At 41.3% G+C, this 13,470-nt stretch overlaps 1 protein-coding gene across 1 annotated transcript in view; it reads right to left on the bottom strand.

The window, feature by feature from the left end:
- Positions 1–3,198: 3,198 nt before the first annotated feature.
- The window catches only part of SNX24 (sorting nexin 24), an 85,632-nt gene continuing 75,360 nt past the window's right edge, over positions 3,199–13,470 (bottom strand). The window contains exons 4-7 of the mRNA XM_048503253.1: positions 9,760–9,854; positions 8,656–8,688; positions 6,641–6,705; positions 3,199–4,051 (exon numbers count right to left, since the gene is read on the bottom strand). Coding sequence (XP_048359210.1) covers positions 3,981–4,051; positions 6,641–6,705; positions 8,656–8,688; positions 9,760–9,854 — 264 coding nt within the window. The 3' untranslated portion in view covers positions 3,199–3,980. The remainder of the gene's footprint in view (positions 4,052–6,640; positions 6,706–8,655; positions 8,689–9,759; positions 9,855–13,470) is intronic.

Here is a 13,470-nt window from a genome sequence, read left to right as displayed (position 1 = left end):
GGGAGGAAGAGCCAGACCCATTCCCCAGCACTTGGGAATAGGTAATCAGCAGAGCAGAGTGTGGGAAAGGGGGGAAGAGAACTTCCCCCTGCTGTATTCTGAAGCTATACCTTGGACATTTGAACAAGTTGGACACTTGTCCAACAAAAGCAACCCTGGAGGGTGAGACAATCCTGAACTCAGATGTGACTCCAGCAGAATCTGAAAAGTACCTTTCAAAGAATAATCTTTCAAAAGCATTTATATTTTACTATACTTAGAGCCCTGACTTGCTAGCCCAGACTAGCCCCATTTAATCAGATTTCAGAATCTAAGCACAGTCAGCTCTGTTTATTATTCGGATGGGAGACCACAAAGGAAGTCCAGGGTTGTGATGCAGAGGCAGGCCATAGCAAACATGTCTCTTTTCTTAAAAACGCAATGGGGTCTCCACAGAGGCGTATCAAAGGAAAATGGAGCCCATGGCAAAACCTGATTTTTCTGCCCCCCTCCCATGGGCGAGGGGGAAATCAGCCAACCCTGTTGGCAACACTTTGCATGAGAGTGCTCTTGCTGAAGCGCTGTTGCAAAGCGTGCACAACTTGGCGCAGATGCTGCGACTCCATATCGACTTGGAAACATGGTGATATTTGGCTGAAGACATTCAGTGTGCTTGCCACACATTCCCAGAGCCTGTGAGCAGACAGGCAGGCAGGGGGCCGAACTGGCCCCCTTGCTAATGCAGGTGGGGAGAGTGCCTGGAGCTTGTGCCTCCTAGGAGAGGCTTCCTCGGCATGCGCCTTGGTTTCTGCCTTGGGCTTCTCTATCCGCTTTTGGCACTGGGTCTTCTCCTGTGGCTGCCTCCCCGACTGGACTTCGCCTCGCCTCCATCCCTCCCTGCCCAGTTCAGTGCAGGGGCTTCCCTGCCTGCCACTGGCTCCATTCAATGCGTTGCCCGCTGCTGCATCATTGTCTCAGGCATGTCCCACAGTGTGGGGAGCACTTAGGCAGGCCAGGGAAACGCTGCTTTCTCCTGTGGGGATGGGGGCGCTTGAACAGAGGCATATCAAGGGAAAATGGAGCCTGGGGCGCAGAGGGTTGTTGCCAGGCGGCCGGGGTGTGTGTGTGTGATTTTCCGCCTCCACATGATTAAATGCCCTATGCCCAGGGACATGTGACCCCACATGTCCCCGTGGGCGGTATGCCACTGGGTTTCCGTAAGTTGTGACTTGAGACAAGAAACAAGCAAACGAACAAAAAAATTCCACATAGAAATCTTGAACTGAGGCAAGCATTTAGATTCTGGGCAATATGGAAACAAAATCTTTCACTTCCAATTAACAATCAAATCAACTTTATTGAAAAATATACTTTGATCATCTGTTGCAAGATGATATTTTAACTCCTAGGCAAATGTTTGACAATGTTCCAAATTTATATTTATTCTTTGGGACCAAATAGAGTCATACCTTTTTAAAAACAAGTCTTAGGTCCTTTCCGCACAGGCAGAATACAGCTCCCCAGGGACGGCAAAAATGCCTTCCCTGGGAAAGCGACTGAGGCGCTGCTTTGCAGCAACAAAGTCAAACTGCCCAAGGCATAAAGCTGCTGCTTTAAGCCACCAAGCTCATCCCGAGTGAGGTTTTTTTTAGCTTGGCGTTTTCCCGTCGCCTCCACTGACCTGCCTGTCCAGCGCTGCTCTGGAGGGCTGCAGAGACCCGCCCATGCTGCCCTCCGACCCCTGGAGGTCAGAGGGCAGCGTAGGCGGGTCTCTGCAGCCCTCCAGAGCAACATTGGACAGGCAGGTCAGTGGAGGCAATGGATCGAAGGCGGCTCTGTGCAGAGCCACCTCTCCGGTGTGGTGGATCTGCAGGGCTGCTTGCACGCTGCCGTGCGAGCAGTTCCTGAGCCTCCACCGGCATAATTTATGCTGGTGGAGGTGCATTTCCGTTGCCGTGCAGAAAGGGCCTTCGATCAAGGAGAAAAGTAAACGTTGGATTGTACAAGTTAATTGTCCAAAAAATTCTTCAATATTTTTGGGGCAAAAATTGATTATGTTTTAATTGTGTTTTTAGAAATTGTTGGATTAGAAAATACTTTTAACTTTCGATGCTTGCTGCATTTTATTTTACGTTTTTGCGAGCCAGGGTGGCAAATGAAAGGTAATCCATGGGGTGATGTCGCATTACAATGGTTATTAGGACAGCTATGTTTATGGGGTGGTTTGCCATTGTCTTTCCCAGTCATCTATACTTTTCTCCTTGCAAGCTGTGTTATTTTACTGACTTTGGGAGAATGGAAGGCTGAGTCAACCATTGGCCTTCTGTTGGGATCCAACACAAGTTGTCAGCAGAGCTTGGACTGCAGTACTGCAGCTTACCATGCTGTGCCATGGGCCACATTTTCTTTGGGGAATGGGTGGGTAAAAATATTTAAATAAACAAGCTGTATCTCATGAATCTGTTCTGCTAACAGCAGAAGTTTCCAGTATTAATAAAATGGACTCATGGGTACTAATTATGTTTAATGGAAGCAACTCCCATTGCCCACTATGAGCAGTTCCTTCCAAGTTATAATTTTACAGTGAGATCATTAGCAAGGTTATATACCTCTAAGTCCACTGAATTCACTGATGTTTAAAGGGTGTAATTGTGCTTAGGATTCCACTGTTAGCACTGAAATAACCATTAATGAGAATATATCTGTTCCCAAATATTAGTAGCTTCTGTAGATATCTGGGAATAAAACTTGATGGAAGTCTGAAATATGTTGTAATACTTCTATCAACCCTGAATAATTGTAAAGAATGAGGCAAAGTGAAATTATTGGGGAAGGGAATGGGGTTAATTTATTTATCCCACCACTTAATTTATTTACCCATAGGAAGGCACATTGACACACAACCAGTATGTTCTGAGCTGGCTGAGCTGGTGGTTTGTCAGACAGTTTTATGAAGTTTTTAAACTTTACTTTATCCATAGTGCCAACCACCTTCTAGCCTGGATTTGGCTAGAATTTAAAAATGAAACAGGATAGTCAGGTACTAATTCATTGGGGTCTCAAGTAATCCAAGGAAATTAACATGAAAATATAACATTGATGTATTATAAAGAACCACAAATCAGCATTAGCGTGAAAAAGAGTTCAGCTGGGAGAAGGTAGTGTTTGAATAGTTACTTCCCAGACTCAAACACAAGTAAAACACTAACACATGCCATATTTTATTTTTCACTGTTTATTTAGGAGTCCAACAGCTTGCAAAATAGACATGTTTATGTTCATTTTAGACAGCTGAGCTCTGAATATTTATTAGCTTATTATTTTTATTAGTCGTGTTTTTCTTGTTTTGGTTACAGATTGGGGCAGGTTCATTAATACAAGAAGGTTAGGTTAAACAGGAATAATGTTATTGTCTGGAAGCCCAAGGATTGCGGCCAGGGTCCTGAAGTAAATTAAAGCTACACTGGAGCCAGTCTTCAAGCATATAAGTTTCGCTATCTAGCATTAATATTTACCATCATGAAATAATGACTTCAGAAATACTGATACAATATTTCAAGTTTATATTGCATTTCTAGTTTTGGCAGGTTTTTTCTTAATACTTGCATTTTTCAGCCTTTGTATTAGAATGTCCTTTGTACCTACTGCCAGCAGTGGATACTATACTGATGAACATTCTGAGACAAAACACAAAGGCTTGTGTTATCACTTATTACAAACTGTAAAACATGTAGTGATAGTTTTTAATGCAGTTCTGTTCATGAACCTTTTAAGGTTTCAGTATTTAGAGTTAAGTAAATAGATTGATCAGACTTTTGTTTTCTCAATTCATAATTTTTTAAACAGCAACAATATTAATAACAATGATTTTAATCTTCAAAAGAGACAATGCTCCATAATTACTTTTTACCTTACAGTTGTTATGTCCATGATTTTAAGATAACTGAAGTACACTTGTCATCTTGCTGGAACTAGGTTATTGTCCATACAAACTGATTTTTCTACCTGGGCTGCAGGTGAGGATAAAATAATCCATGGAGTATCCCTTCAATAACTACATTTGGAAAATCATCTGAAAAAAAGAACAGGGGAAGAAAAACTGCTTTCTTAGGTTTGTCAATACGATATAAATGTTTTTGTTGAACTTAACAAGGCAGGGCCCAGTATAATTTAGGATACTGCATCACTACCCTGTTTATCCATGCTCTGGATTATACTATTAGTAATGCTGTTTCAGCACTAAACTCACTTTAGTGTAGCACTGGGCATTGCGTGAATGCACTGCCAGATTTGTAGCTTATTGATTTAAAGGGATGTTCTAATACTTAATGCTGCTAGGCTCCAGCTCTTTATCTGAATGTTTTCTCACAAGGAAGATGGATTACACTTGCAATTCAATTTCTAACAAAATCTCAATATACTTGAAGGAATTCCAAGATTTCTACTGGGAATACTTCACAGCAGTTTTTCCATTGTAGTTTACGCACGGTTTAGTCCAAGTTGACTGGAAGAAGCATATACCATCACATAACCGCCCTGAGCCCTCCGGGGGAGGGCGGTATATAAGTGGAATTATAAATAAAAATAAAAAAAATAAGATTCCCTGAAACAGCAAGACTATAGCATGTCTAGTCCAGGTAAAAAAGGACAAGTTCCTTACAGAAAGTTGCATCGAAAGGGTAATATTCCTAAAAACAAAGAAGCTACTACTATCAATGACATAACGAAAATGACATAAAACTATAATTTAAAAAACTCATTGGGAAGACAAAAATAAATATTGTATTGTATCAGTGTTAGAATTTTCCTCTATACTGTGTTAACTCTGGAGAGACAGACACGCAGTGTAAATAAATAAAAGTTCCTTAAAAACTGAAATACGTCACCTATTTTAAAAAAATACAGGATTGAGCTTTTTTGTTCAAATTTGCCAAATTCTCCTCCTCATTAGTACTGTTCCCCCATAGCTTTTATCAATAGATACCCTAGTGAAGATTTTGGTGGTCAAGTGGATATTTTAATGTAATGTTTTAAAACGGTTTAAAATCAAGCCTTTAAATTTCAACAAGCCCCAACCCCAGCTAGAGCCAGGAAAAAAAATCACTAATCCAATGAAGGTTAAATGCTTGCGGACCAAAGAATCCCTATTTCGGGATATCATTTCTAAAGTAGATGGAAAGAGGCAAGTTTCTTGTGTCGTTTTTCTGAAGAGCTTCAATAGGAACAGAAGTTCCACTGGAACATTACTAGGCTGACTAAAGTAGAGAATAAAACCCAGGTGGAAAGAAAGGTGAAGCATCTATCTGTCCTCGCGGACTTGGCCAAAAGCAGAAGCCTAAGCTTCCTCTTGTCATCTGCTGCTGTTGGCTAGAAAAAATCATGCTGTGAGCATGATGCTGCTTGTGGTCAATCTGTTGGCTATTTTTCCTGCTAAAACTTCCTGTCTGAATGAAGCCTAAGTGAATAAACTAGGCTTTCAAAATATGCAATGGTATATTTTGAAACAACATGCAAAACATATAAAACTAGCACTGAAGCCCATTTTAAATTAAAATGGGCTCAAGAAGGGAGGGAGGAAAATCCCCCCCTCCTCCTCCCCTCCAGGAGAGCAGCCCATATTGTTTGGGCTGGGAGAGGCTTCTGGGTTGGGGGAAGGTGGGCAGGGATGGGATGTCATGAGTCCTTCACACCCATTGGCTGTTTGTTCGTTGTCAGACAGTCCATCATTTAGGCAATTATGTATAAGTATTGGAAATGCTCCATCACATTCTCTTATGCAATCAGAATGCATTTGGGTACCAGGACCACAGGAGCAGCAGTTGGTACAATGTGGGGACTGCAGTGGGAGAAAGAATCTGCAAAAATATCTCCTCACCAACAAAGTACCCCTTTGCCAGTGAAAAACAATGGTTTAATGCAGCCCAAGATTTTAGCCTTTCTTTTTTGTACTTGATACTGGTGTTATGGAACAAATGTAAGGCAGCGAATGCATGAAGAGCCACATATTTATTTTTCCTGTTACTGGTCCTATTCAAGATATAATCCTTCTACCAATGTTTATAGTAAAAAAGACAATCATGTAGCCTGGTTCACAAATCCGCTTTTGCATTGTTCACTGAAATGGCAGTGAAAACTGCATGCAATTATCCCTACAATATAACTCTAACTATACACAACACTGTGAAGCCCCTGCAAGAAAATTATTTTATATGAGCATCATAATCAAGGTCTGGACAGGCTGTGTATCTGCAATAATATCTAAATAGCCATTTACATTTTATATGACAAAAACTAGGGGCAATAGTTCCAACCGAGAAGATGTACAAGTGTTTATTTCTTTGACTTAGCACAAAGTACAAAAAAAAAGCTGTTAGAAATTCACTCTTATCAAAAGAGCTTCAGACTGATGAAGTGTAGCCATAATATAGCATTATGGTGTCATGGTGCTTAAATTAGTGCCTTTGTTATTATTATTATTATTATTATTAGTGTTATTCTTTTTCCATATTTCCTAATAATGATTTTAAATAGGCCTGAAGTAACAACTCCTGATACATAAGCAAATTATTAGAATTTGGGCTCAGCATGTGTTAACAACGTGGTTTGTGTGGTGCAAGGTTAGATCAGTAAAGAGCTGTTAACAGATGACAGGTTTGATTACCATTGGCTGTAGGCAAGACATATGGATCCCTTAGGAACAGCAGCACTGGCTGGTGGGACAGTTTGCTAGAAAGGTCAAGAACAGGAATGTCAGCATCAAGGGACAGTAAAACGAATATGCTACAAACTAGCTCCAATAAAGAAAGATGCAATAGCTAGTTAAATGGTATGTTTGTTTATATAAGCTGACTTTATGGAAAAGGAAAATTCCTTTTTCAAAGTAACAAGCAATTTATTTCAAGGAATAGATTAGGTTAGCATATTTACTTAGAAGCAAGTAACAGTGAGTTCAGTGTTATAAGCAGTGTAGGAACATAGCCATACACGGACATCATTCTCAAATTAATGGCTCTGGAATAATGCCATTGTAAAATGAGCAGTTCAGGACAGTTGTCATAATGCCTTTTTGTGTTAAAACTTCAGCATTAATAAGTTTCTGCTGCTTTGCTACCTTAGGATACTTTGGTCAGATTTTAACATATTGTATTTTTTTACATTTTTCAAATATTTTCTCCAAATGTTACATAAAATATAAACAAGCAGCAGAAAAACCACTTGGCCATTCCTCTGTAAAGCAGAAAACCCCAAACTGATTTAAACAGTTAATTCAAAGAATAATTCTATAAGTTTCTCAGCATCTATAAGTCGATGAAAAATAGTTCTAAATGAAGGCATACAAGATTCTGAACACAAAATAGGTGCTGAGAATCAGTGTCCTCGCCCCCCGCATGTACGAGGGAATCACTGCCCTCCCATTCGCGGCACTAGCACACACCACTTTTCTGCCTAAAAATCAAGGTTTCTCCCTCTATGTTTTTTCCCCACTGCAAAGGGTGGGGGGAGGGTGCTGATTTTCAGTGCCTGTTGATTGGTGGGGTGGCCAGAGTAGTGAGGCAGGAAAAATGGCCTCGGTTCTGCTCCGTGGAGTTTTCCACGGCAGCAGAAGGCACTGGAGCAACAAAGGGGCATTTCAAAAGAACCTCAAATTTAGCAATTCTGGAAATTTGAGGAGCGAAGCCAGTGCTGCAGGGCGGCACTGGGGCAACAATGTGGCAGACACGCTGCAACACCAGAAGCCGTGGAAAACTTCCAGCTGCACCAGACTATTCTCCGTGCTAACAACGGGGCATTTTTACTGTGGAAAATCGGCCTTAGAGGGAAATAAAGATGGCATTATGAGTTATCACAGTGTAGCCTTTTACATACTTGAACCTCAGCATAACACCCCCCCCCCCAAATTACTTTCATAATAAATTAAATGGGAATTTATCTGCCTTTTCCCAACCACCATTTGTATGCCAAAAAGACATCTTCTGAGGGTTAGTGTGTGTGTTGGGGGGAAGGGCCATTAGCTACCTGAAGAAGCGGGCCGTGGGCTAAATCCTCTCCTTGCACGGGTGGAACAAACCCTGGAGCTGAGCTTGTGTTGCCTTAAGAAGAGAAATTTCCCCTGAATCCCCTATTTATTCATTTTTTGCCATTTTCCTGTGTGCCACATTGGCACTTTGTTCAGTAGGATCTTCCAACCTTCAGAAAAGTTTTTCCAGAGCGTGCAAGGAACTGTTGGGGGGTGAAGAAGCAGGAAAAGGCAGGCAAGATCCATCTCTGCCAACTCCTTTTACTTATAGAATTTAGGCTCCAACTTTCAATTGTACAGTACTTATAACAGCGCAACAATAGGCACAACCCAACCAAAGATAAGCACTTTAATTATCAGGGACTCCACTGAGAGAGGTTAAACATGCATAATTCTCTTATTGAAATGGATTGGTCTTCAAAGTGCTCAATTTTGGCTGCTTCATGCCTACTGTTGAAAATGCAAAAACATTCAATATACAGATGTGCTGATTTGTTCAGCACATGGTAATTAAGACAAATCCATAAAGACTGATTCATAAAACAAACCTCATGCAATGCAATACACACAAAATTCTGCTAGGAAGACTGTTTACACAAAACATGACTTTTAAGTATTCCACCATTATCACAGTGATCTCATGTCACTCAGCTTCTTACCTTGAGTCTTCAGATTCTAGCTCTTCAAATGAACTGAAACGTAATAATACATACAAAATAGGTTATACAAAGGATTACATTACTAAGAAATATTTTCTGTTGCACAGGGGCATATCTAATGAAACTGGCACCTGGGGAAAGTTCTCAAAAGGCATCCCCCTATCTGCCCCCCAGCTAAACTCCTCCACCCACCCACCCTTTTTGAGGTATGGTACCTTTAAAATTCACTTTCGAGGAGTTACGGCAGCAGCCGGCTGCTTCCCCATCCCCTCTGACCCACGGAAGAGGCAGCAACCAAGCAACAAGTGAGCAAGGTGAATTTGGGGGGTGGGCTGTGCTGTTCTGTTGGCTTTGGACTTCCGTGCAGTGGCTTCCTTGTCTGGCTTGCCAGTTCTTCCCTTTCCCCATGGAGGAGCAGAAGGAAGAAGCAGGGAACAGGGAAGATGAGCAGGCAAACCAGGCAAAGGAGTAGCCGCACGGGAGTCCAACAATGACAGAGCAGTGCAGCCCCACTGCCTGAACGTGCGTTGCTTATTTGTTGCTTGATCGCTGTAATAGCTGGCTACGGGAACTTCCCAAAGGCGAATTTCAGACACTGCACCCCAAAATAGGGGTTTTTATGGGGGCGGGGGGGACTGGCCCAATGCCCTCCCACATGATGCCTAAAGATGGCATCTGGATCGTATGACTCCTTTGCTTCCCTCGATCCGCTACTGCTGTTACAAGGCAGGGAAATCTCAAGCCTTTTCCTGCTAGTCCCGGTGAATTCTATTTTGGATGGCTAGATAGATCTATATGCCAGCCCAAGTCAAGTCCCCTGTTTCATTTTGGAGGTGTTTAGCCTTTCATTTAAGAAAATGATGGTGGAGGCTTCCCAAGGCTTGGGAAAATATTTGCTGTAACCCCAGGGGGTCTCACTGTTCAGATTTTTTTGATCAACTTGTTGAGACCTTATTTAGGAATTAGATGTATGTTTATGTGAATTAGCAATTACTATTTTCAGGAAGTGGAGTTAGTTTTATAGAGAAAAATACTGGTTCAATTGCTGGGGGCTGGCCTATTTATAACCTACTGCCTTAAAAAAAATTCAGTTAGAAGCCTTACCCACAACTTTCTGCTTTAGGGAGAGAAGGAAAATGCCGAACGTTGAGGAAATCAAGAAAAATTTTAGGAAGTTCTTCATTTTCTAAAATAATATTCTACAAAAAAGAAAAAAATGTATACATTAACATTAATTGTAGTAATATGCCTTTAGAAAAAAAGTTTCAAGACACTTTAAAGCCTAATGAGTTTATTGTGAGATGAACTTTTATGAGAGAGTCCACTTCATCAAATGCATTAAGTGAATCTCTCAAAATAAAGATTGCCTTGCCTGTTTTCCAACTGCATATATTTAATAACTAGTCGCTTCATTTCTAGAGCTTTGAAAGACTCTCATCCATCATGGCAGCATGGAAAAAGAAGTCTCTTGAGTGTCTGGGGGCCCTCCTGGTTTCATTAATGAAAGATTTAGAGCATGTTAACAAGGTGTAGAGAGTGTTTGGCTTGACCGATCAGCTTACAATGCACTGGTTCATCTATAAACAGGTAGTGATCTGGAATGAAACTGAAATGCAGAGAATTACAAGCTCTATGTAAGATGCTACAAGAGACTGAATTTTCACCACAAGCAACCATCACTTAAGAAATGACCTCTCTACATTTTATTAGAAAACCTTAATTGGCAATGGACAATATAAAATAGAACATAAAGTATAAAAAATATACAATAAGTCTCTTTTAGAAGGAACTGGATCAAAATGATGATGATCAAAATAATATAAAACGTTTATCAACCCTCTTCTAGACTTTACTACATCTGTTCTGAAATGTGCAGTTCATATTATGATATGCACACACATGCACACTGAACATTTTTGCCAGCTCCAACATACATATTCCTGAAGGAGAAATGACTAAGTTCTTGACACTTTGCAAACAGATCAGTCTGTCCTTACTACAGTCCATTACTGTAAATGGAAAATGATAGTAAATGGTTGTGTGGAGTAGAAGAATGAATATGACTGATCTAAAATGGATGGGAAAATGAAGTCTGAGACTATCTATTGAAAGTAGTCTTATATGATATAGATAAGTGAGACTGGCTCATAATAAGAATAAGAAGTGAAAGAGATGACCGGGTCATTTGTCCCAACACCAAGGTTGGACTAGCCATTATGGACATTGTGATTTTTCCCAGTAGAACAATGGCCTGGGAGGCTGCTTCTGGTGAGCTGACTTGAGTCCAGTGGTGAGGAGAGTACTGGCCAGTCTGGCCAAGTTGTAATCAAGGAAGGCATCACCTGACCTATGGAGCATAACAAAGGTGCCACCAGGCCTTCACATGTGGCACAGTGAAGGTGCTGCCAAGCCAAGTTGTGGTAGAATGGACTGGCTGGGCAGGCATAGGGCATTGGCTGCATTTCCCTTCCTTAATCGGGTGGGGGAAGAATTGGGGATGGGGCAGGCTGTCGTGCATGGCCTTTTTCCAAGGCCATTTTGTCTGTCTAATTTGCTCCCGTCCAACTCCGTCATTGACTCTGGAACCAATATGACCAAATATTTATGATTGCCAACCCGTGGAAAATGCCTTGAGAGTTGGGGCTAATGCCTGTGGAAGGCAGAGTTTGGTTAAGGAAGCCAACAAGGACATGATGCCCCCCACCCCACCCCACCCCACCCCACCCCAGTCTGTCATTTCCTCCAAGGGAGCTGATCTGTGTAGTGTGGAAATCAGCTTTAATTCTTGGACAACACCAGGCCCACCTTAAAGTTGATATTCCTATTCATAATAAATTTTCCTAGTATTCAAATTAGGAATGTAGACATGGATATACCCAGTCCCAGAAAAGAACCTTACTGGTATTTTCCTGGTAGATCCATATATTTGAATATGCATCAGACAATCTTTGTCAAAGAATCCCAGAACACTAAAGCTACTTCCAGGGACCATTATTCCCCTCTAGTGGTTGTCATTCCAATCAAAGTACTTAGGATACTCCCAGGGGCCGTCCTTCTACTCTGGGGGCTGTTGTTCCAGTCCTGGAGCAGTCTCTCAGAGCCTAGAGATCCTCATTGTAAATCTATTCAGAATGTTCACTGCAACTTTTGTGTGCTAGGATTTCAATGGAGCTTATGCAAGTCAACTGGCATCGCTGGATCTTATTTTATCCAATGGGCATTTCAGCATCTTTCATTGTTTTAAATGGGCAATTCCTGTAATTTGTATGACTACATCTCTCATTGCTGTCAATTTGACTTGGATTCTCTACTTTGACATTAATTGTTTTCGGCTTGCCACATTGCCCTGTTCTATCAGTTTTGCCTAGTTATTGTAGCTTGTTGTGCTGTTGGTTCTGTCTACTTCAAGAGCCTTCTTGCCAGCGGTTGCTTTTGTGTCTCCGGTTTCTGTCTCCATAGCAAGCAGCTGCGAGCACCTTCTTTAGCAGCCTGTAGATCCAATTCACTTGACATTTGGTGGCTACTTAAAGCATGGGCATCAGCAGTTTTGGTGCAATTTTGGTGCAATTTGGTCAAAAAATAGCCCCTCCAGTTCTCTGGAAATATTCCCCATAAGGAATAGGGAATAATGGAGCCAAATCATATTGGAATTCTCTAAAAACCTGGATCGAAATAAAAAACTAATATGTGGCATCTGGTAAACCACAAATACCAATATTTTTCAGCTCCTTTATATCTGGATCCAAGAAATATCATTCAAACCACAGTGCATTACTATACGCTAAGAGAGGTCTTGAAAAATGCACATTACAGAAATATGGCAAATGTTATTTGGGAAAAAAATAAAAAGAAGCCAATATTGTTTTGTCACTCCATCTATTTTTTCTGACTGCAGGATATTTCTACTGGCAGAGCAGATAGCAATGGGGGAAGTGCAAAGTATACTTGATGGTTCCTCAGAAGAAAATAAAACGTTAACCATGTGACTGTCAAGTAGCCAATAAATGCCTGTAATAAAATTAGCCTATCACAAGCTAATTAGTGCTTTATTTTAGCCTTGTGAAAATATGGTTTGTTAAAAACTAACCTATGCAAAGAGGAAGTCAGTCTTGATCAATGTAGGTATCCGTCAGTTCTTACAGGCAAGACATAAAACCTTGGAATTCTGACAGGTACAAAGCCTTTCAGTTCACCTTTAAATGAGAATTCTGCATTAAATGTCTCTTCCATTTGCATTTTGTAAATTCAGCACTCTACCGCTACAAAATTCATCTTGCTCTGCATTCAGGTTATGCATGGTGGGAGGGGTGAAGAGGGATGCAAGTCAAAGGATATGTGAACTGCATAACAATATATACTGTGAGCCCAAACAAAACAAACCATTAATAGTTACTAATCTAGATACTGGAAGAAAACTTCAGAAAACTCTGCAAGCAATTAAAGGTTCCTTTTAACACAGGTAGAAATTACTTCAGTATATGGGCCCACTGGAGGTTATTGGCACAATCCAGTTTTTGTGACCAAATCCAGGGAGGTTGAGCATGCTAGTTGCTGCTACTTGTTTCTAATTTTTTTAAATAATCCTGAACAGAATCAAAGGTTGTTTCCGCACGGGCAGATAACAGCGACCCAGGGACGCTAAAAACTGCGTCCCTGGGGAGGGGTTTGCATGGCCGATGCTGCTGCAACGCAGCAGCGCCTGCCTTGCCACCCCCGAGTGGCACGAAGGCGCTGCTTCCGAACTTTGCTCCCTGAGCGAGGTTTTTTGGAAGCAGCGTCTTCCAACCACTGCTGTGCGAACGGCAGCAGCTGAAA

Source organism: Sphaerodactylus townsendi, linkage group LG07, assembly GCF_021028975.2.
Source record: "Sphaerodactylus townsendi isolate TG3544 linkage group LG07, MPM_Stown_v2.3, whole genome shotgun sequence".
Lineage (NCBI taxonomy): Eukaryota > Metazoa > Chordata > Lepidosauria > Squamata > Sphaerodactylidae > Sphaerodactylus > Sphaerodactylus townsendi.
The sequence above is the reverse complement of the archived record's forward strand: the minus strand, read 5'-3'. Positions and strand labels throughout refer to the sequence as shown.